Here is a 26,516-nt window from a genome sequence, read left to right on the forward strand (position 1 = left end):
AAAAGAAATAATATTTGTAAAGCACTTAGCACAGTGCCTGGCACATGGTAAGCACTAAATAAATGTTAGCTATTATTATTATTAAAATCATATATTTATGTATACTAAACTTCTATTTATTTCAAAGCTGTATATTATATATTAATATTATTAATTTTATTATAAATGATAAAATCATATGTATTCTAAGAATTGTATACTTGTGTGCATTTCAAAATTGTTATATATATGCATTATCAAATTTATATATTTATAATATAATATAATTATATGCATTTTATTCTAAGATTGTATTCTGCTGTATTTCAATATTATTTATTTACATTATTAGTTATTTTATTATGTTCACATTATAAATATAACAAAATTATATATTATGTGCATTCTAAGAATTATATTTGTGAATTTCAGAATTATATATTATATATTTGCATTAAGTGTTTTACATGTATATATTTGTATTATAACATAATAAAATTGTACATTATATATATATTCTAAGAATTGTATACTTGAGTATTTCAACATTATATATTATGTTCATAGTATGTTTTATCATGTTCATACATTTCTATCATAATATAGAATTATATATACATTATAGATGCATATATAATGCATATGTGTATTCTAAGAATTGTATATTTGCATATTTCACATTGAAATATTATAGATTCACATTATTTTATATTTATATTTATAATGTATAATAAAATTATGCATATGCATTCTGAGAATTGTGTATTTCACACTTATCTATTATAGATGCACATTATTAGTTCCTTTATTATATTTATAATATAATACAATTATCCTTTACATCTGTATTTTTAAGAATTGCATAGTTGAGTATTTCAGAATTATATATTATGTATTCATGTTACTTTTTATGTTGGTTATTTATGCATTTATATAATCACAAATAATACAATTATATGATGTTCATATTTTATTTGTATATTTTTAAATGATATCTACTTCGGTCTTTAATGGCTAAAACTTAGCCTGGGGGGAGGAACGTGAAGATGCCGTGGGTGGGCGGAGGGCGGGGTGAGACTCCAGGGGAGGATGGGGGGTGGAGTGGGTGTAACTGCCGCCCCGCCCCCGGCGCTTCCTCAGGCCCCGCCCCACCCGCAGCGCGGCCCCGCCCCCTCTCCAGTCCCCGCCCTCCCCGCAGCCTCAGCGGGCCCGTCCGTCCGTCTGGGCCGTGGCTGGCTGCCGTCTGTCCGTAGTGCGGCTGCGCCGGGGCGGCCTAGGCTCGAGGGCCGGGGCGGGCCTCGAGTCTTTGTCTCAGAGCCGGAGCGGCGGCGAGCGGAGCAGGAGCAGGAGTAGGAGCAGCAGCAGGAGCAGCAGCCATAGCAGCAGCAGCAGCAGCAGCAGCAGCGGCGGCGGCGGCGCAGGCAGGCTCTGAGCGCAGCCCGGGGGGGGCCCCAGCTGCTGCACATCTGGATCCACGGAGCCCCGCCCAGCGGCGGCAGCAGCTACAGCCCCGGCTCCAGCCCCGCGTCAGCCGGGCAGAGGAGGAGGAGGAGGAGGCCCGGCGGGAGGCAGCGCTGCGTTTGTGGGACTCGGGGGGGAGGGTCCGGGGCTCGGGGAGGGCTGTGCGGGTGCAGGACCCGCGGACAAGAGGAGGCCCGGGCCGGGCCGAGGGGCTCGGGCTGCGGCCGCCCCTGCCGGACCTCACCGCTCCGCCCGGAGCTGTGTACAAACAAGGACCGCGGGGGCTGGCGCCTCTTAAGGTGGACTTGACTGCTTAAGGTGGACCGGCGCCCGTGCAGGGGACGGTGGGGTGGTCCTTTTATCCTTCATCCCCCTCTTTCTCATCTTTCCCCCCCTCTTGCATCAGACGCTCGCTGGATTCTGGCGCTGCGGCCGGATCGGGAGGACTTTGACCCTTTCCCCGCGGGGCTTGACCCTCGGGGTGTCCGGAGTTAAGCGGCCACAGAGAGAGAGAAGACCAGGAGCAGGAGGACGGACCCCAGCCCCCCACCCCCCATCCCATCCAGCTGCCAACAATGCCCCCCACCCATCCGTACTTAAGGGGAGAGCAGCCCATGGACCGGGGAGTGGGGGAAAGGAGCCACAGGCCCAGCGACCCCGAGTTCGTGGGAACCCTCCGTGGGCCTGGCCAGCCCCGGGCTCATTCGTGAGCCTGCCCCGTGCTGGAACCCGGCCCCAGGCGCCCGCCGCCCTCTCCTGCGTCCAGCCCACGTCCACAGCCTTCTCTTCTTCGGCCCCCCCCCCCCCCCCAGCTGCGTGCCGGACGCCCGCCCAAGGGGATGGAGACAGTGGGGAAGTTTGAGTTCAGCAGGAAGGACCTTATTGGCCACGGCGCCTTCGCCGTGGTCTTTAAAGGGAGACACAAAGAGGTGAGAAAGGACGAGGGGTGGGGGGGTTGCATTGGTCCCCTCCCCCTTCCTTCCCCGTTTCAGCCTTAAGCACCCCAGCCGGCAGGGGATCCTGTGGTTGTATCCAGAGATGCCGAGTCAGCACATTTCCCCTGGAGTCGGCTTGGCCACAGTCACCCTCCCCCCAAAAGGCTTTAGAAAGAAGCCAGAGGAGAAAGGGCTTTGACACTGTGTTGCTTATAGTTCTAGGGGCCCACAGCCCCAGTGAGTGAGGGGTAGCCTTTCCTCAAGGATTCACCATCTATTCCCCGGCTCTAAGGCCATTCCTCCCCTTGGGAAGGGGCACTGCCTCCCCCTTTCCAGACACTGGAGAACTTCTTTAGGAAGTCAAATTCTTCTCAGATTGGCTTTTTTTTTAGGAGGGGGAGGGGCTTGGGGTGGCTGTTGCTGGATCCAGAAGGAGACCTGGGGCCAGTAGTTTCATGTCCTGACAAGTCTGGGCACCTGCCCCGATGGGGCTGGGGACCCTTGACTAAGCTTAGAAATATGGCTTTCTGTGGTTGGGGCCTGGTTTTCCAGGAATGGGATAGGCCCTCCTGAGCCTGGGCTCCCTGAAAACATGGGTCTTTGGGTTTCAGAAACATGATCTGGAGGTGGCAGTCAAGTGCATCAACAAGAAAAACCTGGCCAAGTCTCAGACCCTTTTGGGGAAGGAAATCAAAATCCTGAAGGTGAATGGAGGGGTTTGGGGAATTTGGTAGCTGTTTGTGGATATATTTTGTATATTATATATGTATATCTGGGGGGGGGGGTCCTGGTCCCAAGTTCTTTTCTCCATTGTGACCTAAAAAAAAGGAACACCTGGGTTCAAGTAGTCCTACTACTGCCTACCTGTTTGTCCATAGGCAAGTCACTTCTGAACCTTTGTCTGTAAAGTGGGGACAGTTCCTCCAGAGCTTTCTTAACAGGGTTATTCAGTCTGTAAATAAACAGTTTAATATTCTCCTATATCGACTAAGTGATGGGTTTTCCTATCCTCAGATGGCTTAATCTAATGTCAAGTGCTTTGCATGCCTTAATTGTGCTATAGACATCTATTTATTATCATCGTTTAATCTGTTTTTAACCTCTTCTCTTGTTTTCTAGGAATTGAAACATGAAAATATTGTGGCCTTGTATGATTTCCAGGTACTGATTTTGATTCTGTGGCTAATCTTTTGTTTTTTGGAGTTGGGGGATGGGGGAGAAAAGCCTCTGGACCACATACTCTGCCCTAAGGAGGGGGGAGGGGAGCAGGTCCAGGCCGGAGCTGATCTCTGCTGACTCCACGAGTTGTTTCGGTGCCCACTTGGCCTTCCTGCAGCCTCCAGCCACTGTGGGCAGCTGTTCCCTGGCACACTAGCGCCTGGGGGCTTTTGAGGTCTTGCAGAGACTGGGCACAAACTTCCTGGGTAGTATGTCTGGCCCCCCTCTCCTGGTGCTGCTCAGGGGCCCTCAGATAGGGAAAGCCCTGAATGGGGCTTTTCTCCAAGCCTTCATGGGGGAGGATGCTGAGAGGAGCTTCTATAGGCCCACCTGGACTGTTTCTTCTGGGTCTTTGAGGGGCCCCGGCTTGGGGGGAGGGTAGGCCTTTAAGAGAGCCTCAGCTGGGCTCTTTCTCTACTGTTTGTTGACATTGCTCCTGGAGGCTGGCAGGGATCCAGCCGCCTCTTTGCGTCAGAGTCTAAAGCGAGATTCCTTTATGGCCAGGCGTGCCGGGATCAGGGGCTCTGCTCCTCCCACCCCTGTGTCGTCTCCACAGCTCTCTCTCAGAGGCCAGACTGCTTTTCCCACGGTGCCCCTCACCCAAGGGCCAAGGGGGATGTAGAGTGAGGGCAGAGGCTCTCTGTGCCCAGGGTCGGTCGTTTTTTCTTAGGCTTGGCAGCTCAGGAAGCTTGGACTACTTGGGGTGGGGGAGCAGGGATGAGGGGGGATTTGGATCCTGTTGTCAGAGTTGGTACCCAGGATAGGGATCCCAGAGAAGGGATTGGAAGCTTTGGTGTTTGTGTCAGTGACAGCTGGTCTTGCTGACTAATGGTTTTGAAACATGTTTACCAAGGACAGGAAGTTTCCGGTGCCCCAGGTTGGACTGGGCCGTGGGGAGGGGGGCTGGGGGATGGGAGGAGGCTTCCCTTTGTGCTGCTTGACTGATAGGGGCTACCCTGGTAAAGATCTGGTTGGAGATGGCTGGGCGGAGCTTAAGAGGAGAAGGGTCAGGGTCATGGACGTTCAAATACCTGGAAAACTAGGGACAGAAGACACCGTGTTCCAGGAAGCCTCAGTGATGGGGAGGGACTTCCTGCCCACCCCCTCTTTCCTCCCTGTGCCCAGCTCCTGTTTGTTTTTGGGGAGGGGGCTGGGTGGCGCAGGCATCTCATAACAGGTGCATAACAACACAAGTCAGATGGGGGGAGGGGGAAGAAGGTTCTACATTAACCTTTTCTTCCCCAGCTTCTTTTTTCCTTTGAGAGAGAAGAAAAAGTTTGTATTACACCTGGCTCATTCGATAGAATCATGAGACTCAGAGTTGCCAGGGACCTTAGAAGCTCTTGTAGCTCCATCTGCTCATTTTATTGGTGGGGGACCTGAGGCCCAGAGAGAGCAGATATTTTTTGGTCAAGGTCACACAGGTAGCATGTGATACACTTTTCTCCGGCTTTCAGAAGCCCAGAGTGATTGGGTTTTGGGGAAAATGCCCCGCCCCCCCCCCCACCCCGTAGTGGAATCACTGACTTTAGTTACTTTTTAGCTGACTGGACTATTAGGCAAAAATAAAAACAAAACACCCGTATTCCCTGTCACTTAGTTGGACCTGGAGTTGGGAAGGCTTGGGTTTAGATTCCCACTTCAGAGGCTGAACTAGCTTCCGAAGTCATGGGAGAGTCATTTCCACTCTGACCCTCAGTTTCCCTCTCTGTAAAATGGGGAGAGTACCTTTAAACACCTGCTTCCATGGGCTCAGATGAGAAAGTGCTAGGTATTTATCATTCCCATTTCTCCAAACCTTCCCACCCTCTTGAAGTGGCAAGGAGGAGCGTCCAGAATCCTCTCTCTGAGTCAGCCTGACAACTTTTCATAGGATGTAGAGATGAAAGGGATTTCAGAGCGGGTTTGTTCAGTTTCTGCAATGTCTGACTCTTCCATGAGCCTTTTCTTAAGGTTTTCTTGGCAGAGGTCCTGGGGTGTTTGCCTTTACAGATGAGGAAACTGAGGCAAACAGGATGAAGTGACATGCTCAGGGTCACACAGCTAGTAAGTGTCTAAGGCCAGTTTTGAACTCAGGTCTTCCTGACTCCAGGTCTAGAGCTGTATCAGCACTGTACTACTTAACTGGCCAGAGAGGGTTTCCTTCACTGTTCCTTTGGCTCAAGGTCTGGGAGGTAGTACGTATTTGGATTTTAAATCCAGCCTTGTGACTTCCACACCTGTACGCAAGACAACAACCCTTGCTCCAGCTGGTCCCTGTAGGAGCAGAGGCTAGCCCCTGGGTAACCCACACTACACACACACACCCATCTGCCTCTGTTGGCCCCCATTTCTGGGCCCCCTCCCCCATCGTCATTAGAGGCTCCAATGGTTCTGGGAATCAGGTTGATCTATTATGATAGATGTCATTTATGTGGCTCTTTAAGGTTTACAAAGGGCTTTCATCCCTCCTCCCCGCTCCCCCCACCCCAAAGAAGGCCCAAGAGACTGGTGATTATGACTTTGATTATTAGGCTAAGAGGTTAAGGTGACTTGCCTAATGTTACACAGAGAGCTAGCTAACATGAGTGTCTTGGGGTTTGAACTTCCTGACTCTTCCCAAATGGAGTGTTCTCCATTATTTTTTGTTTGCTTCTTGAGGCTGATTTAGGGAGTGAGGCCCACCAGTACCCTCTGCCAGGGCAGTATGGAGGAGAAGTGGTGCCCTGGCCATGAACTGGGTGTCCGGTGGGTGTGGTGTGGCCTGGCTCCTGGGAGATTCTCTGTGGAGGCTGAATGAAGGCTCTGCTCACGTCTCTCCCTGCTCCCACCTTCGGTACCTGAGCAGGTCTGTCCTCAGTAAGAATAGCTCCCTCTGGAACCAGGGGATCCCCAGCTCTGACACCTTGAGGATGGTAACTCCACCCCCAGGTAGGACAGGACGGGGTGGGGTGGTGGGGGGATAGGCTTCCAGTGGGCTAACCCCTCCACAAGGACACCCGTGCCTGCCTAACCTGTTCTCCCAGCACCCTGGGAATTCCTCACCATTGCAGTGACTCAGAAGCCTTTCTGCTGCATAGACAGGAGGGAGTTGTTTGTCCTGTGTGTCTGTGTGTGCACACATGTGCATATACACCTGACTTGGGGATTTTAATTTTTTGCTTTTGCTTTTCTTTTGAAAGCTGGAGGGGAAAGAGTGTGAGCTCCTCCTAACCTCATTTTCCTCTTCCTGTGTTTAAAAGAAAGAAAAAAATAACAACTCACAGACTGATATCAGAGCTAGAATATTTGTAGAGGTGGTCTAAGTGCCTTCCCAACCCATTTTGGTTAGGTTTGCAGAGCCTTCTTCTTGAATAGCCTCAGGAGTGTTGGAGGGTTGTTCTGGCTGGCAGGTGATAGCCCTGAGGAAGGGCCTGGCTTGAGACCAGATACAAGAACCCTGAGGGTGATAGGTCTGCCTTGGGGGCCTGTAGGTTCCTGACTTGGGAGATGAGGTGGAATCTGGGGGCTGTAGGGCAGTTTTAGTCTGATTACCTCCCCCTGCCCCCATCTTTCCTGTCTTTCTTCGTAGGGAGGAGGGGTTGAAAGTAATTCTTCCCTCATCCTCCCTACCCTGCCTCCCCCCAGTATGGAACAGTGGAAAGAGGCAGAAGACCTAGGTTGAAATTTGTGACCTTGGGGCAGGTTATGGTTTCTCTGGGCCTTGGTTCCCTCATCTATAAAGTGAGCTGGTTGGGCCAGGTGACCTTCCAGAGGTCTGTTCCAGCTCTCTTGACCTGTGATCCTTATTTTGAGAGACAGTGTGGTTAAAGTATGCCTGGGAATCAGGAAGACCCTGGTTTAAATGATGCTTCAGACACTAGCTGTGTGACCTTGGGCAGGCACTTAACTTCAGAATCTATCTCATAGGGCCCTTGTGAGGAAGAAAAATAAGTAATGTGGAAACCCTAAAGAGCTTTATAAATATGAACTGCCATCATTATTAAAATTATTGTTCGCAGGCATGCAGGGAGGCAATGAGGCTGGTGCCAGTTATGAAAAGTTTTTAAACTCCAAATTGTTTTATCAATTCCCAGTAGACCACTCTTTGTTGTTGTCCAGTTTTTCAGTTGTGTCTCACTCTTGGTGATCTCACTCGGGGATTTCTTTTGAAAAGATACTGGAGCGGTTTGCCATTTCCTTCCCTGGCCCATTTTACAGATGAGGAAACTGAGGCAGACAGGGTGATGCAACTTGCCCAGGGTCACACAGCTAGGAAGTATCTGAGGCCAAATTTGAACTCAGGTCTTAATGCTTCCAGGCCCAGTGCTCTATCCACTGAGCCACCTAGCTGCCCTTAAATTCCAAGCAGGAGTTCATATTTGATCCCAGAAGGGATCCCCATGATGGAAGGTGCACATTTGCATGTGTTATGGGTCTGTATGCAGGCCCTAGACTGACATGCAGCCCATGGAACCAAGAGCTGGTGTGAGCTCCCTGAGAGGAGGGATTAAGGCTTATTTTTTCTGGTGTAAGGGAGAGAGATTGACAGGGACCTTTGGAATTGGGGGGGTTGGGGGTGGGATCCTTTTAGAAAACAACTGAATTGGGGCTAGCCTTGGGACCTAGACTGTGCTTTCTAGGGGGAAATGGCTACATAATTCCTTATCTGAGGCCTGGCCAAGGTGGGGCCAGAGTTACCATGATCTGGGTTCCGGAGGATAAGAGCACTCCAGCCTCTGGTTTCTCCGTGGGAGTCAGGCTGGGAAGGAAGGAGTTAAGTAGGTCAGATGCTCTCTCAGGCCTGCGATCACCAGACCTGGCCTTGGCTGCTGGGCCAGGAGATCCTATTAGGCAGAGAGACTTAAGTCTCCCAGAAAGAAAAAGGGGGGTGGGGTTGGCAGGCTTAGTGTCTTTAGAGAGGGGTGTGTGTGTGTTTTGAGGGGCTGGAGACCTCTTTAAAAATGACCCTGTCTCAATTATGTAGGTTTATTCCCAGGTTAGCTGCGGCTATGGGGTCTCTGTCAGGGGATCACACAGACAGTCTGACTTCACCCCCACGAGTAGTATAGATGGATCTGGAAAGTTCAGGAAAGTCAAGTATAAGGGATTATGGGCTTATTCCCCATTGGGGGCTATGTAGCCCCGCTTTTGGCAGTGAAGGTCATATTTCCTGGGGTGAGTTGTTTCTCTGGTCCTGAGTTCCCCTCTCAGTACAATGGAGATTGAATCCTTGGGTGCTCCCTACCTTCCAGGATTATTGTGAAGAGGCAGGTGTGGTGTGGTGGATAAGGGATGTTGGTCTTAGTTGGGAGGACCTGGGTTCAAATCCTGCCTCAGACAATAGCTGTGCTAGCCTGTGCCTCACTTTCCTCATCCATAAAACAAGGGGTTGGGATTCTATGGCCTGTAAGGGCCCTTCCAGCCCATAATCTGGGATCCTGTCCTTGGAAGTAAATTTTTTCTATATAAATATGTAAATTATATATGTATAAGTTTTATGTTAAATATATATGTGTATATATATGTGTGTGTGTGTGTGTGTGTGTGTGTGTATAAAACACACAGAATAGAAATGACAAGAATTGTTTCTGGTAGTTGGAATTACTAACTCTTTCCGTCTCAGCATGATTCTGTTTCTCCGGAAGGCTGGATTTAGGGTCAGGACTGATCCTGGGCTAGAATCTCAGCTCTGCCACTTCCTAGTCAAGTCATTTCAACTCTCTGGGCCTCAGTTTCCCCATCAGTGAAATGAAGGGGTTGGAGAAATTGTGACCCAAAGAGAACTGACATCCCAATACATGGTTTGCAGAGAGACAGACCCCGTGGTGCAGCTCTGGAGTCCCAGGGGAATCTCTCCTATTTGCTGCCTGTGATGTTTGCCACTTGTGTGACTTGGGCTCTCAATTTCCTTTCCTGTTAAACAAAGAGTTTGGGATTAGATGGTTTTGGGGATCCCTTCTAGCTCTACCTCCACAGTCTTACATAGGCTAGGATCAAATTTAAGCTTCTAAATGTGGGGGCCAGGACTTGCACCGAGGTTTCTTGGCCATTCTGACCTCATTCAGTTGTCTCTTATTAAAGGTCTACTCTGTGCTAACCAGTGGAGATCAGAAACCAAACAGTCCTCCCTTCAGGGAGCTCATCTTTTCCATATACGCAGATAAATATAAATAAGATAGAGACTGATTTTGTTGTGGGAGGGAGGAGACCCCACGTGGCATGTTAGCTGTGTGTACTGTAAGGTGGAGGGGAGGGAAGGAGGGCCTTCCTGGCATCGAGACCACCAGTGCAAGAGTAGATGCCAACACCTCATTTACAAGAGGCAGCAGGTAGGTGAGTTGGATTAGAATCTAGTCTAATTGAAAATGGATGGAATTTGGGATTTCTTTTTTGTTTTTAAAGTTCTCAGGGGTCCCAGCCTTAATTTAGACCTTGAGAAAGAAGGGAGTGGGTGGTTCTTTTAGGTGACAAGACTGAAGATTGTGGGGGTCCAAGCCATGCCCATGCCCAGGGCAACACCTGTTGCCTCCCTGGGGGAGGTTGTTAAAACCAAATTTAGCAGGATATGATGGAACTTGATGCTGTGGCCCTGGGCAGGCCAGCTTAGACCACTGAACTCTAACCCTGCCAGATGACCCCTTCTAGCCTGAGAGGAGGCCTGTGCTTTGAGATCCCTGGGCAGGAGACATTAGAGGAGTCACTTCTGGTCCACCATGCTGGGATGCCTTTGGTTGGAGAGATGAGGGGGCATAAGTGCAGGCAGCCATTTGGAGATAGCCTAAGGAGTTAGGAGAGTAGGAGAGCTTCTTATAGTTAGTGCCAAGTGTGGAATGTAGGGTAGAAGGAGGGGGGAGTTAATGAGGCCTGGGCCCTGAGGGGAGGCAGGGAGGCTCTAGACACACGTGAGTTCTATTCTTTTGGTTTAGCCCCAGACACCTCCCCTGCCCCCCAGCTGAGAGCCTGAGAGTGTGGTTGCTGGCTGGCTGCCTGACATCTGGGATTGGGGGGGTGTGGGTCTCCAGGCTCATTCTTCTTGCTAGTTCAGTCTCCCTGGGACCTGTCCTCCCATCCTGGCTTCAGGATGGTCCCAGGCACCTCCCTTCCCCACTCCCCACGTGGGTCATGGTGAATTCTTGGGTCACTATTAGGGCCCGAGGCTGATATTGTCAGGTCCACACTTCCATTACTAGTGAGTAGGGGAGGGGAAGTGGTGGCCATGGTGGTGGTAGTGGTTAGGATTTGGTCCCTTGCCAAGGTCAGGGGGTACACTTCAGATAAAGCAGGTCTTGGCCCAATGAGTAGCCTTTCAGAGCAATGCTTGGACAACTGTGGGGATGTGGGCCAGCCTTGGGTCTGGAAGGAGTCCAGCAGTTTAATTGAATTAGACCCTGTGAGTAGAGGCAGGGATCAGACCAAGCCTGTGGAGACCTGCCTTGCCAGAAGGTTTGTGTTGAGGCTGGAGAGACTGAATGGGGGTTGTGGGGCTGAGGGAGCTCTGAGGGAAGTGCCTACTAGTTAGCATTTAATCAGCAGGCATTTATTAAGCACCTGCTGCATGCCAGGATTCTGCACCTGGGCCCCCAGCCTTGGGGGGAGGGGGAGAAGCAACAGGATGGGGTTTGGGGGTCAGCTAGGCCTGGCTCCCCCACTCTGTGAGTGACTGAAGTTTCCCTTCTTCAAGAATCACTGACCCCTACAACCTTGTTTGCCTATCTGACCCTCTGCCTTCTAGCATGGGCACAGACCTTTCTCACTGAGAAGCAAGGAGCAGAGTGGTATCTGTGTGATTGATCGGCCCTGTGCTGTCTCTGGCCCTGTGTGTTTGGGGACCCTCCCAGTGAGAGCAGATGGCCAGTATCTACCTCTCTGCTATCTCTCTGCAGCAGCTGGCCCCTGCAGGATGGGGGAGGCTGGACTTAAGAGGGAACAGGGCGGCCCAAAGGGAGGGCCTCTGTTGTTGCTAGGGAGAGGGAGGACAGGCTGGTTAGGTCTACATGGGACTTGAGGACAGGGCCTCCAATGAGTGAAATGAGGTTGTCTCTATCCTCGAGAACAGGGACCTACGATGTCTGCTGTCAGATGGTAAAGGCAGGAGCACCCCAATCTCATGTCTCAGAATCACAGCATTCACTGCTGGAAGGAACCCCAGGGATCAGCTGGCTCACGACACCCCCCCATTTTATAGGGCATCCCTAGCCCAGTGACTTTTAGGTCACACGTCACAGAGCCAATTTAGGACTGCTGCTTCAGCATATCCAACCCTTTCCAGCCCCAGGTTTCAGTTTAGGGAGTTTCTCTGAGACAGTTCTGAGTTCTAGGAAGACCTAATCATTTTTGTTCTAAGACTTGGGTTACCCTCCAGGGAAGTTGAGGAAAGGTGAGCTCCCCTGCCTAGATAAACTCTTCAGATTCTGAGGGGAATATTAAAAAGGCTCATTTCCCCCCAGGCTCAGAGTTAGGGAATCATCCAGGAGAATGGGTGACTTCGCTCAGCCTGGATAAGGGTCTCAGGGATTTGTCAACAATCCTTTATTAAGTGCCTAGGAATGAGAAAGGAGGCCTATCTGACAGAGGCAGCCATGGCTCATTTTGGGGGGGGGGGGGAGGAGGAGGGGAGAGGGATGGTGCTGAGGCAGGAGCTATCATTTATATCACACCTGAAAAGCTTTCCAAGTGCCTGATGTATGTTAAGTCATTTGATCCAGATTTGGGACAGCTTGTATGTGCATAGTAGAGAACCACTCTAGTATCTTTGCTAAGAAAGCCCCAGATGGGTCACAGAGTCGAATGTGACTGAAATACTGCCTAAGTATGTGCAGAGAGGTTCCAGGGAAGAGCAAACAGTCTACTTTATGAGGACTGGAGAGTGTTTGAAAGGAAGCAGCATGAAATAAAGCTGGAAGATTTGACTTCAGCTTTCGGAGGGCCCCAAACCAGGCCCTGGAGTTTGAAATTTTATCCTTGTGAGCAACAGTGAGCTGCAAAAGGTTTGGGGGCAGGGGAGTGATATAGTCAGGCTTGTGATAGAGGCCTGTGCTCACTGTTGAACAATTTTATGGAAGATGGATCGGAGAAGGACTAGAAGCTGAGAGACCAATTAGGAGGCTGTTTGAAATAAGAAACATTTATTAAGTGCCTACTGTGTGCTACTTGGTAGTAGATACGAAGACAAGTAAATTGTTCCTGTCCTCAAGGAGCTTATGTTCTCATGGGGGGGGGGGCGCACAATATGTGCACATACAGAATAGATTTATTGGGAACAAGGACACTAGGAAGTGGGATCAGGAAAGGCTTCACAGAGGAATTTTGTCCTTTTGTCCCATTTTTTCAGTCAATCTAGCAGGTGAGAAGTAGAACCTCTGAGTTGCTTTAATTTGCATTTCTTTTATCATTAGTGATTTGTAGCGTTTTTCCACGTGGTCATAATTCTTCCTTTGAAAAGGGCCTGTTGATATCCTTTGACCATCTGTCAAATTGGGGAGGGCTCCCTTTCTCATAAATTTGAATCCATTCTTATATCTTGGAAATGAGATGTTGGTCAGAGGAGCTGGCTACAAAGATTTTTTTTTTCCATAGTTAACTCTTGAGTTTCAAGGTGAGGAGGAAGAACAGAGGTTACAAAGAGAGGTTGTTGGCCATGTGAATACAGAGAAAGGGTCAGAGATTTTGTTAGAAATTATGGGGGGGGGGGGGAAGGGATCAAAGATGACCTTGAACTTGAGTGTCTGGGAGGGATGGTGACTGAAATAGGGCAACTGTAGAGGGCGGTGGGGAAGATTTACATAGAAGATATTCCTGAAAAGTTGTATAAAATGTATTTCAGTGAGCTGGTGGAAATTTCGTTAGTGTTTGGGGGCAACTGGTACAAAGTATGTAGAGCTGTGTTTGAGTCCTGCTTTAATGTGACTGATGCTCATGTTACCCAGAGCAAGTAACTTAAATTGTCTAGATGTCAGTTTCCTTAGCTCTCTGGGCCTCAGTTTACTTAATCTGAAAAACTATTGGGTAGAAGTAGAGATCTTAGATTGTTTCATGTTTATTTCCTGTGATCTCCTAAGATGTGAAATAGGTACAAAATCTAGCTTTGGGCTGCTGTGAACAAAGTTCTTTGTAAATTGTCAGTCCTAGAAATAAGAACTACTCCTATTTGTTCTGTACTTTGTTCTGATTAAAGGAGAAGGAACTTCCCCCACCCCTAATTTCTTGGCCTCCTCTCTGACCCACCCCCCCACATAATCTGTTCTGTGAATTCACATTTTCTTTTTTTTTTTTTGGTAGGGGGGGAAGGCAGGGCAGTTGGGATTAAGTGACTTGCCCAAGGTCACACAGCTAGTGTGTCAAGTGTCTGAGGCTGAATTTGAACTCAGGTCCTCCTGACTCCAGAGCTGGTGCTATACTCACTAAGCCACATAGCTGCCCCAAATTCATATTTTCTCCAAGGGTTTAGGAGACACGCCATCTTCTACTAAGACCCAGGAGCTCCGGGGGTATAGATCCAGGATGAAGGATGGTTTCCTGGTGGGGGGAAGGGCAGGACCTGGGTGTAGCTCATCCTTTGGCGTGCCCCCCCCCCCAACAAGGTGCTAGGAATTGAATCCATAATGTGATAGGGAAGCCCCTAAAATCTTGGGTTACACTGAAAGAGGAATAAAGAGGTGTGGTGTGATTCTTCAGCATTCTGCGCTCATCCAACTCCATTCATTGCGTGCTGGGTGCCACACTTTGGGAAGGCTGTTGATAAACTTCAGGGCCACTAGGATGGTGAAGGACCTTGATCCCACGCCATGAGGATGAGGTGAGGCCTGGAGGTTCAAGTACTAGAATGACTTGAGTGTCCTATTGATGGCCTGGGTGGGAGCTGCTGTATATCAGAAAAATCTACCTCCAAAGAGCTGAAATTGGGGCTCATACCTAAGCACAGTAGGGAGAGCCAGGGGCAGGAGTGAACAGTGGGAAGAGAAGATAAGTTAGTTGGGCGTGTAGCCTGGAACTAAAAAAGACCAAGGTCAGCCTTGGGGGGCTCAGTTGGTTTGGACAAGAGTCACATAAGAGTGTCAGGCACAGAGGGGTTGCTGTCTGAACCAGTGGAAGAAATAATAGATGGGGGATTTTGTTGTTGTGCAGTCATTTCAGTTATGTCTGACTCTTTGTGACCCCATTTGGGGTTTTCCTGGCAAAGATACTGGAGCGGTTTGCCATTTCCTTCTCCAGCTCATTTTACAAATGAGGAAACTGAGGCAAACAGGGATAAATGACTTACCCAGGGTCACACAGCTAGTGAATGTCTGAGGTTGGATTTGAACTCCTCCTGACTCCAGGCCCCATGCAGTGCTCTATCCACTGAGTCACCTAGCTGCCCACCCCCCAGTAATAAGAAAAAAAGCAGGGAGGGGTGTGGTGCACATTTGAATGAAAGAGGCTCAGAACTGCAGCTGGAGTGGGAGACTCTGAGAGACTTGGGAAGCCTTTTTCCAGTCATAAGACCTGGGTTCCAAATGTACATTATAGCTGCTTAATAAAAGCTTGGTAATTCATTGATTCATCTGGGCATACCCTGAGCTGCCCCCAGCTGATGAGATAAGGAGACCTCTTCCTGGAGTATTCTGATTAAAGAGAAAAGGATTAGTTCTGTTCCTGTCCCCCTCACCCCACCCTGCCCCCCAGGTCAAAGGCTGGATGCTCACTGGGTGGCTGGAAAGGGTCTTGCTTTTAGGTATGATTTCGATTCGATGGCCCATTTTGGTATCTTTTAGCTCTGAGATTCTGTGACTCTACCCAACCTGCGTTTACTGTGCTTGGGGAGAGATACACAAAAAAGAAAAGCATCCCTTGCCCTCAAGGAGCTTATAGTCTCCCTCCTGGGCATTAGCAGCCTGTTGAGGATACAAGGTAGGTCAGCAGGGCTTGGTTTCTATTGGGGAGGAAGGAAGAAAGAAAGATTACCCATTTCATCATTTCCATGGGTGGGGATGAGACTGTGGTCAGGATCAGTAACCACATCAGCCTGGGTTTCCTCCTTAGCCCCAAAGATATCCCCAAGTCCTGTCTCCTGCTGAATGAGCGATTTGTTCTGGGGGAAAGGGAGGAGTAACTTGGATGGCCTGATTAATAACCCCACCTCTGCTGGTGTGGGGAAGAGGAGCGTGTTCCTGGGGAGCTAAGAGCTAGAGATATTTCTCGGACCAGTGTCCTGACTCATCCTCTAGGAGCCAGCTGTATTCTTGTGCATTTTGGCTGGGGCAGGTGTCCGTACTGATCTGGAACTGTGACCCCAGTTTTTAAGATACCCCTCCCCCAATCATGTTTCTTCAAGGCTTTTTCTGGTCTGCAGTAAGTGAGATCAAATGTGGTATGAATGGTATTGGCTTCTCACATTCCGTGTTGAAGGGTGGGGGGGGGGTCTTTCTAGAGTGGCCAGTGTGGTGGAGAAAGTCCTCAGTCTGGGGCCACTGGGCAGGATTCACATCCTGACTCTGACAGCTTGGTCCAGTCACTTAGCCAGTCTGGGGCTTCTTCCTCTTCTTTGGAACGGGCCGGGAGCATAGGTTGCAACTCTGAAGTGCCTTTTAGCCCTAGAACATTGATCACATGGTCTTTTGCATCTGACACATCATAGGTACTTAATAAATGATTGCTGAATTGAGATTAAACAAGAGCATGGTGCCTTCAGGGAAAGGTTACTTGAGTGGGTATTGACACAGCCTGGGGGTGCTCTACAGCGCCCCCTTTGAGGAAGTAGACCTAGGCCAAACAGTCAACAAACATTTATGAAATAAATGCCTAACTGTGTGCCAGGTGTTAAGGATTCAAAAGACATGAATGAAATAGTTCCTGCCCTCAAGGAGATGATTCTTTTATTGAGAAAGAGCCAGGGAGCACTAGAAAGACCTGGGGGCAGCTCTTTGGCCATTGGCCAAAGTGGGGAAGGCTTTGCCATGGTCACAGGCATCCTCATCCCACACTCCACTGTGTACTTCCAGCCCCATCCTTTGCACAGATGATGCTGTAAATGTTCTTATAGCCAGAGGACCAGCTTGTGGATCCTCGATCCTCTCGACTCCTGACTCGGTGTACCCCTACCACCCTGAAGCCAGTAGAGGCCTGGAGCTCCCCCGTCCATGCTGGCAGTGTCATTCGTGGTCATCCATCCCTTACTGGAGGGATCTGATCTGGGCTAGAATCCCACCCCGGGTCAGACAGGGTGACATGGGGATCCTGTTACCATCCAGGGGTCAGTCATCTTTCTCTAAAACATTCATAATTAACTGCCTGGGAATGTGTGGGGCTGTCCTGGGTTCCCTGGCCTGGCTCTGCTTAGCAGAAAGGTAAGAAAAAGAGGGAAGAAAGTAAGAAAAAAGCCCAAGGCTTAGTTTAGCAGATTATTTTGTATGTCAGCCTACATATGTGTGTGTCTGCATGTTCTTACCTTCAAGGATGTCAGTAGTTATATGCAAAATTATGAGGTTATTTTTTTTTTGGTCTCCCTTGTCTGAAATGCAGATCTCCTCAATCGTGAGATTTTAAAAAAATGTCAGTTAACAAGCATAGTCAAGCAATACAAATACCCACATTGGCCATGCCCAAAAACCTGTATGTCATTCCACCCCCTCAGTCCACCACTTCTATCAGGAGGTGGGTACTGTCTTCATCATTAGTTCCCTGGAATCAAAGTAGGCCACTTAGAGCTGACTTTGGAAGTCATTTTAGTCCAAACCCTTCATTTTTACATATGGGGAGACTGAGGACAGAGTTTAAGGACCTTGGTTCAAGGTCCTGTTGGTAGCAAGAGTCAGAGCTAGGATTCCAGCCTAGATCCAAATTCATTGGCCTTTCTACAGGACCAGGGTGCCTCTCTCAGCACATGACTGTAAGCACGTAGCATCTGTATATTTTTATGTTTGGGGCTGAAGAAGGATTCCAAGAGCTTAAGGAGGGAGGCCCAAGTCCTACTGGAGGTGGGGCCTCCCTGACACCTAAGGCCTGGGAGTGACCATTTAAATAAAAGGGGGTGGGGTGAGATGCCAGTAGAATGCTCGACTGGCATCTGTGGCTGGTACAGGCTCAGAGCCCGCCCACTGCTGCCGTGGTCCCAGGGGCCTGACTCACCCTCGGTGTGGCACTGACCTATAATTTTCCTGGCGTCTTGCATTAAGGAAGCATTGAAATGGGCTGTTCCCACAAACCCAGGGAGGCTGCTTAGGTCTCCAGGGAGACCCATCCTCTCCCCTCCATTGGCTGGAAAGCAGCCCCAGCTGGAAGTCCTTGGCTAGGGGTCTCCCTTAATGTTAAGCTCCTGGCTTTAGAATTCACAGCATGCTTCTTCTCTGTGACCCTGGAGGGGCTGACTTTTCCAAAATCCTCATCAATTGACCACCAGTTATTTTGTGTGTTTCAGGAGGTGGCCAGCTCTGTGTACCTGGTTATGGAGGTGAGCTCTCTGGTCCTGGTACAGTCACAGTGGGAGAAAAGAGGACTAAGTGAAGCCAGGCCTTCTTTTCTCCTTCCCTTTGTTTTGAGATTAGGAGGACCTGTCAGAATGGCATTAACTCAGATCTGGGAAGGCCCTGGGAGTGTAAAATGTTAGAGTCTAAGAGAGAAACCTTAGACCCCAGAATATCAGAACTGAAAGCATCCTCAGTACACAGAAAGGTCACCTTAGAGAGCCTTTAAAAGACAACATCAGAGCTAGGGAGACCCTTAGAACACAGGATGTCAGAGCTGGGAGGGCCCTCAGGACAGAGAATGTCAGGGCTGGATTGCCCTTAGAACACAGGATGGCAGGGCTGGGAGGGCCCTTAGAACATAGAATGTCAGGGCTGGATTGGCCCTTAGAACACAGCATGTCAGGCTGGGGGGGTGGGTTTAGAACACAGGATATCAGGGCTGGGAAGGCCCTTAGAACACAGGATGCCAGGCTGGGGGGGTGGTGCCTTTGGAGGTTTTACAGGTGGGAAACTGTGTCGTGACCCTCTGATGTTGACTTTTCTCTTTCAGTACTGCAATGGGGGCGACCTTGCTGACTACCTGCACTGTGAGTAACACACCCCACTCATGATGAGGGAGCAGAAGAGGGTTCTTGGGAGCAGAAAGCCAACACAGCTGGGGAGGGGGGTATAGAGTGTGGCTTGCTGAGGATTGCCCAGCCACTGGTTTGGATTTACCTGGTAAACTGGTAGAGACTGGAAGTCAGAGAGAGCTGAGCTCAAATCCCTCCTTGGGCACTTGCTGACTGTGACCCTGGAAGAGTTGTTTAACCCATCTGTGCTTAGTTTTCTTCTCCGTAAGATAGGAAGTGTGATGGCCTCCCAGCATTGTTGTGGGTATCTGTGACCTGACAGGGGATAGTCAGGAATATCTGAGTTCGAATCTGCCCTCAGTGATATGTGACCCTGGACAAGTAGTGTACTAATGTGTGCAATGGGGTTAAATGCACCCACTTCCTAGAGATAATCATCGTAAAGCAGCACAGTGCCTGGCGCATAGTAAGCGCTGTATAATTGTTGGCTATGATTATTATCATAGGTAAAGTGCTTCAAAGAGTGATAGAAATGCCAGCTGCTCTCATTAGTTCGGCTTCTCTCTCTTTGCCTTTTTATTATCAGCCATGGGGGCCCACCATAGGCAAAGAGAATAAATTATTAAATTATTAATAAGTTAACTTCTGACCAGAGCAGATGTTATGGCCATGGAGAGAGAGAGAGAAGGGAGTGCGTTGGGGTCTGGGGTTTGGGACGGGTGGTTTGGCATGGAGAGAGATGAGGGGGCAGACAATCCCACTTCTCTTGCCCCGGGGTGGTCAGTGGCCCTGAGGTTTTTGGCCTGCCCTCCAGATCTTCTTTGGGGACCCTAAATAAAGTAGGGAGGCATCTCCCCCAAGGGTGGGGGCTCCTTAGAAGAGGTGCCTTTATAACCCTGGTTGGTGAGAGGGCTTAGGGAGAGATGAGGGCTTGCATTCTCTGGTTGCTGAGTGTGACAGTGAGTGTCCGTAGGGTGGCTTCCAGGAGAGGGGGAGGCCTGTGGGAGCTTCCAGAAAGCAAGCTTACAGTGAGAACCAGGGGTTTGAGAGGCTGGGAGGAGGGAGCAGGGCTTGCTGGAAAGAGAGTGCTGGGTCTGGAGGGACCAAAGTCCCTCTGGGTGTTTACATCTCAGTTCTTTGTTCTTGGGTCAGAGCAGGTCATAGTGTCCAAGCTGGTCTCCTCTTAGGTAGGGGGAATGAAAAGTCTTGTACTCTTGAACTCACTGGCTTATTTGTTGGAAGAATGTGACAAAACCCTTCATCTTAGATCAGGATGTTCTAGAAATGCAAGTTATGTTGGAAATTGTAGCTGGAAGAGGGGCCATCTGAGGCCTCAGATGAAGCAAATAAGTGTCTTACCCAAGGTCATCCATCCAGTTAGTGGCTTGGGACAGTCAGTTAGAGGCTCTTCATTCCTAGACCTGGGCCCTTGGTGTATCTAGCAGGGCTGAACACTGGCTGCAGCCCACAGAGGGGCCAAAAGACCATTCTCTAGGGTTAGGCCTCCTCCCCTGTACATGCACACCTACATAAGCAGTAGGCAGTCTGTCAATATTTGGGTTGATTGAAGGCCCCCTGCTCTGTTTATCCTTCTCTTTGACAGCTGTCTGGATGGCCTGTCTGAGCTCAGCATCATGACCTTTGGTGTGCTGATAAGCTTGTGTCCTCAGGGTCCACTACAGGGGCCTCACTGCTGAGCTGTCCAGACTGTCCAGCCAAGTGCCCAGGAGGCCCCTCAGGGAGGCAGATGGCTCTTCCTCTCTAGCCTTTCCCCCTTTTTTCTGGGAGGCCCCTTCTGATTGATCGATCAATCCCAGAGCCATTGTTTGTTCATTGTGGGGTGTGATGGAAGGACTCGGATTATTACAGCTCTTGAGCATGGGTTGTGGTCTGGTGATGTGCCATGTGGGCCTGGGTGCGCTGTTCAGCTGTGTGTGTCCATGCATACACCCATCTGTAAGTCTGTCTACCAGCCTGTGCATCTGTGGGCAGATCACTTCCTCCTCTCTGGCCTTGGGTGTTTTCATCTGTAAAATGGGGGTAGGAATCCCGCCCCCGGAGCTAGTATGCAAGAAATAAATGGTTGGAGAGTTTCTCCTTGAAGGGAGCAGGAGGAAGGACCAAGTTCGGTGTCTAGCTAGTGTAGGGTTAGAACACTGATGGTCTTGGTTCAGTTCCACCATAATCCACTTAGCTTTTGCGTGTTTCCAAACTCCAGACTAAGCCCCCTGTTTCTGTTCTGGTTAGAAGGGGGCCTGGAGGAGAGGTAGGTGGAAGGATACTTTGATGTTGCCCTCCCCCCACTGCTGGCAAAGACAGACCCTGTGACAGAGACCATGTCTAACTAGGAAAGACTTCTTCCAGGCATCTGGGCTTTGAGGGGAGGGGAGGGCAGCTGACCCAGTTTTGTTCTTCTGCCCTTGAGGTATCTTTAGCAGAGTCTGTACAGAGGACTGTAAGATTGAAAGCTAGGAGAGATTTAGACCTCCCTCATTTTATTTTACATCTCAGAGCTAGTAAGCATCAGAGCCATGGGCCTTGTGATGCCAGGACCTTGTTCACAGGGAAGCAAGCTGGTGACCATGGGAGCTGGGAAGGAAGGGCCATGGAGAGACAGACAGACAGACACACACACACACATATCTGTTCTAATTTTGCTCCTGAGTCCCAATAGTTTTAGGTTTCTCTGGAGGGAGGAGGGATTGTGAAAATTTACTCTCAATCCTATGACCTGAATGCTGGAAAAATGGAAATTTAGCCAAAATCCTTCCACCCATCAGAAAAAAATCTGATGTTATCTGCCATGTTCCTGCACCTTGAGAGTGGAGGGTATAGCAGGGGAAGGTGTATTGTATCCAGGAGGATATTTTCAAATTTTAAATTTTTAAACAAATTTCTTAGTTCTTGTATTTTAATTTTTTGTGTCATTGAAACATTTCAGTATACAAAGTACTAAAGAGGATTGTATATGAAACTATGAGATTGCTTTTAGAAAATGGACATTGACAAGGTTTCCTTCCTACATTTTTCCAGAAATTTGCTGTGCTTTGTGTGTGTGCGCACACATGTGTGCATGCATGTGTTTGTATTTTTTTTTTTTTTTTTGCTAAATGAAGCTCTCCCTTACACCCTTTCTCTCCACATCCCTCAGAAGGGAGCCATCTGGGTTAGCCAGAGCTAGTCCCTTGAAAACAGAGAGTCCCCCCGACAGCCCTTATTTCTTTATGTCCCCTTGGGATGATTAGGAGTGCCCAGGAGCTGATCTTGATGCAAACATCTGGTCTTTCTAGATGTTCTGCTGAAGATAAAATTCACAGTGTGTGTCCAGGAAGAGGGAAGGAGCCTTCATTTGGCCTTAGTTGTGATAGATAACTGAAGGATAAGATTGGGGATTTTGGAGGGAGTTTCCCCCAAATCCCCTGAGCCTGGTCCCAGACTGAGCTTTGATCGCAGTCCCTGGGCATGTGTAGAAAGCAGGTTTTACCCCTTATACCCTAAGGACTCCTTCCATCCTGCCTTCTAATTCTGAGGAAGGAGCACCAGAGTGAGAGGTTAGGTCGGGGGTGGGGAACCTTCAGCCTCGAGGCCACATGAGGTTTGGATTCTGTCAAAGGGTCGTACTTGAGGGCAGGTTCCCCACCTTTGGGTTAGGTGGTCAGAGGCTTTTGTATGAATTTATCCCTAGTTTTGTAACTTAACCCAGTGAGCCTGGACATGTGATGTCCCTTTCCTTCTTGGGGCCTCAGTCTCCTTCTAATGGCTGGGGGCAGAGAAGGGGGGCTTTGGAAGATATAAAGGGGGAGGGAGGTTGGAGAATTGTTTGATTTCAGGAAGTGGGGGCTCTTCTGTGGGCTTAGTCCTTTTAGGGAGGTGGGATGTTGTCATGACAGGTGAGCCCCAGAAACAAACAGGAGACCATAATAGGCACTTCATAACCATTGATGGGTTGATTGAATTTTTTTCCCTTTCTCTCCTCTCTCTCCCAGCCATGCGGACCCTGAGTGAGGACACCATCCGGCTCTTCCTCCAGCAGATAGCAGGCGCCATGAAGATGCTGCACAGCAAGGGCATCATCCACCGGGACCTGAAGCCCCAGAATATCCTCTTGTCCTACTCTGGAGGGCGAAAGTCCAACCCCAACAACATCCGAGTGAAGATTGGTGAGTACCAGAGACTGAGGGACCCAGCCCTGGCTCAGAGGGGACCAGTTCTGTCCTAGGACACAGGCAGGGCCCGTGGATGCCTTTTGGGAACTTGCCATCTGCTCCAATAACAAGCTCCATACTTTTCCTTTAAAAAAAAAAGAGAGAGAGAAGATTCTTAAAGTTTATATCTTTTGGTTTTACTTTGCCTAAAATCTCCTCTTGTCAGTCAACAAGCATTTATTAAGAACCTACTGGGGCATTGAGAAGAAGTGGATAAAGCGCCGGGCCTGGAGTCAAGGACACCTGAGTTCAAATGTGACCTCAGACACTTGACTAGCTTTGTGACCCTGAGCAAGTCATTTACCTCTATGCCTCAATTTCCTCAGCTGTAAAATTGTTAGGATAAAATGAGATAATATTTGTAAACCTTAAAGTGCTCTGTGTGTGTCTGTGTTAATTATTGTTAGTGTCTAGGAGGAGTTTTTTTAAGCCAAAAGGAAAAAATGATTCCATAATCTAATGAATACATTGAAAAAAAATCTCTATTCTCTGCCGTATTGCACGCTCATGGCCCATCCTCCACCTCTGGGAGGGATATGGCGGGGAGTGCTTCTCTCTTAGCGCTCTATTCTTTGGGGCCAGTTCCATTTTCAATTTGTTCTGTGGCAGCTGTTTCCATTTCCATTTAAAGCAGGTACTAAAAGCAGAATTGACTTGTGGTTTCCCTGGAGGGATTGGTCCCTTGAGGGGAGTCTTCTTCCCCTCCCCCTCCAAACCTGGGCCCAGATTTATGAGATATAGGCCACCTGCAGCATTAAGGATTGCGCATTAACCTTGAAGTTAGGAAGGGCCAGGTTCAAATCCTACCTTAGGCACTTGTCATCTCTCTGTGATCCTGAGTTTCAAATGGGGATAGTAAACATGATGGGCAGCTGGCTGGGTGCAGTGGATAGTGGACTGGGCCTGGGGTCAGGAGGACTTGAGTACAAATCTAGCCTCAGACTCTTAATAGCTGTGCAACCCTGGGCAAGTCACTTAACCCTGTTTGCCTCAGTTTCTTCATCTGTAAAATGAGCTGGAGAAGGAAATGGCAAACCACTCCAGCACCTTTGCCAAGAACACCCCCAATGGAGTCATAAAGAGTCAGACTTAACCTTGTTTGACTCCATTTCTTCAAGGAAATGGCAAACCAGTGCAGTGTCTTGGCCCAGGAACCTTCAAATGAGGTCACAGAGAGTTAGGCATGCCTGAACCAACTTAAGACGACAAAACCTCTGACTCCACATCCAGGGCTCTCTCCTAAGCACTATTAAAAAGTCAGTCATTATGATCATGGATGTCAACTTTGGGAGCCTGTGATCCACAGTACAAGAGGGAGGAGATGGAAAAGTCCCAACACTGGGACTTGGGGTAACCAAGGCCCGTAGAACAATAAATGTGCAGCATGTCCAAACCTTGCCCTGACCTCGAAAAGCATTAATTATCTTCTATTTTTTTTTTTTTGGAAGGGGGGAAGGCAGGGCAGTAGTTGGGGTTAAGTGACTTGTCCAAGGTCACACAGCTAGTGTGTCAAGTGTCTGAGGCTGGATTTGAACTCAGGTCCTCCTGACTTCAGGGCTGGTGCTCTACTCACTCTACCACCCAGCTGCCCCAAAAGCCTTAATTATCTAGGCAGCCTTGGAAGGTTTGAGAAGGATGAATTTTTCTGGTCCAAAGAGGATTGGATTTGGAATTGGGGACCCGGGTTCAGATCCCACCCTGTGTGACCTCAGGGGAGTCACTGATTGGTTTCCTGATCTGTAAAAGTGTGATCCAGAATTTATGATTGCCAATCCCAAAGCCTGATTTTCCTGGGATCATAGATCTGGAGAAGTCATCTGGTCCAGCCCTCAGATTTTAGAGAGAGGGAACCTGAGGCCCAAGGAGTCCAGTGACTTGTCCTAGCTGGTATCTGAGGCAGTATTGGAACCCAGGTCCCGTGACTCCAAAGGCACTACGTGCACTCCCCTGGGGGACACTCCTGAGGACAAGGCCTCCAGAGTCACTTGTTTCCACTTTGCCTCTCTCTGTCTGGGCCAGCGCAGGTTAATGGGTAACCAAGCCAGGAGCAGAGCTGATTTCCGGCCCTGTCTCCCCACAGGTTTGTTTAATGAGTTAGTTTGCTTAACGAGTGCAGATGGGGTCATCTGAGGTCTTCTTCCTCAGGCTTTTATGACTGGTGTGGAGATACAGGGGCTGGTGAATGCAGAGATTGCTTTTGCCCTAGTCCCTCAGGAGCCAGTGAAAGCTCTTGGGCCCCATGAGGCGCAGGCCTCTTCTGGTCAGAGAATCCCCTGGTCCATCCCTCTACCTCCAAACGGCTGTCTTAGGATTTAAGCCACAGGGGCCCTTAGAAAATGATCGTCTCCAGTTTTCTTTGTAGAGGAGGAAACCAAGCAAGGTCCCTTGGGTGGTAATTGGCCGCCTGGGCAAGCATCCAAACACCCCTCCCTGAGTCAAGAAAACCCCCTTGGGTCCAAACGAAGACTTTTCTTGCTCTTGAAGTCAGTATGTTTCTTCTGACCTTCACATTATGGGAAAGCTATATATAGCATTGGTGATAGGATGAGAAGGGAATAGATATTTACTAAGCACCTACTATGTGCAAATATTCTTTTATTCTTACAACTCCTCTGAGGAAGATGATGCTGTTCTCCTCAAGGCAAACAGAAGTTAAGTGATTTGTCCAAGGTTACAGCTGTATTTACTCACTCTTGAGACTAGACTTGAACTCGGGTCTTCCTGACAGCAGGCCTAGCACTCTATCCAGTGCACCACCTAGCTAGGGGAAGGGAGGGAGGGAGAGTTGTAGAAGGCAGTGACATCGGGGTTCAAGGCCCAGCTCAGCATCCTACTTGGATCAAGCTCCCTTGGGGACCCATCTGTAAAGTGGGAGAGCAGAATTTTCAGCATCTTAAGTTGTTGTGCCTGGCATTGTGCCAGGTTCTGGGGGCTACTGAGACAAAAAGGAAGCAATCCCTGCCCTGAAGAAGCTTTCCTTCTGTTGGGAACATCAAGTCAATACAAGCAGCACTTGCGTAGCCCTCTTTCACTTTTGGAGCACAACCAACTGACCCTGACCACATGCAGCTAAGAGTGAGGGATAGATGCTGAGGCCCAGTGTTGTTGTGGTCCAGCTGTGCCCAGGACTCCCTCCGGGCAGAGAGAGATGGGAATGGGAGGAGAGAGAGACAAAGAAGAGGGAGGGAGAGGGGAAGTAGGGAGAGAAAGAGAAATAGGAGACAGGGGAGAAAGAGAGGGAGGGAAAGAGAAAGGGCTATTAACTCCTTGGCCACCAGAGCCTCTGGGTGGGGTCTTGGTAGGGAGGTCTGGCTCAACCAATGCCTTATCTCCCACATGTCTTTGTGTGTGTCTCTAGAGGCATGAGAGTCCATGTCAGGAGTTGGACCTCTCGTCAGTATTATAATTTTCAGTATCTTAGGACAAAGGGAGTTGGGGCATCGCTGGGCAGCCCAAGCAAACAGGGTCTTTGCAGGATCAACCCTGAATTCATTTTTTATCTCTTTGTTGTAGCTGATTTTGGCTTCGCCCGTTACCTACAGAACAACATGATGGCAGCCACGCTCTGCGGATCTCCCATGTACATGGTGAGCAGCTTCCCTGTCCTTCCCCTTCCCTCCCACCCTGCCACATATGTGTTTATCTACATATACATGAGCATACACATGGGCAGGAAGGAAGTAACGTAGAGATTCAACCATGTTAGTGATGAACACTGCCCCCGGGCATGTGTCTCTACCT

At 49.1% G+C, this 26,516-nt stretch overlaps 1 protein-coding gene across 2 annotated transcripts in view; it reads left to right on the forward strand.

Annotated features, from left to right (window-relative positions):
- Nucleotides 1-2,006: 2,006 nt before the first annotated feature.
- The window catches only part of ULK1 (unc-51 like autophagy activating kinase 1), a 57,154-nt gene continuing 32,644 nt past the window's right edge, over nucleotides 2,007-26,516 (forward strand). Inside the window, exons 1-7 of one of the 2 annotated variants that reach the window (XM_036743010.1) lie at nucleotides 2,007-2,369; nucleotides 2,987-3,079; nucleotides 3,495-3,536; nucleotides 17,950-17,982; nucleotides 18,549-18,585; nucleotides 22,557-22,730; nucleotides 26,289-26,362. In XM_036743010.1, the coding sequence (XP_036598905.1) occupies nucleotides 2,280-2,369; nucleotides 2,987-3,079; nucleotides 3,495-3,536; nucleotides 17,950-17,982; nucleotides 18,549-18,585; nucleotides 22,557-22,730; nucleotides 26,289-26,362 (543 nt within the window). In that variant the 5' untranslated portion in view covers nucleotides 2,007-2,279. The remainder of the gene's footprint in view (nucleotides 2,370-2,986; nucleotides 3,080-3,494; nucleotides 3,537-17,949; nucleotides 17,983-18,548; nucleotides 18,586-22,556; nucleotides 22,731-26,288; nucleotides 26,363-26,516) is intronic. The other variant, XM_036743019.1, reaches the window with a different exon arrangement.

This window comes from Trichosurus vulpecula, chromosome 1 (genome assembly GCF_011100635.1).
Source record: "Trichosurus vulpecula isolate mTriVul1 chromosome 1, mTriVul1.pri, whole genome shotgun sequence".
NCBI lineage: Eukaryota > Metazoa > Chordata > Mammalia > Diprotodontia > Phalangeridae > Trichosurus > Trichosurus vulpecula.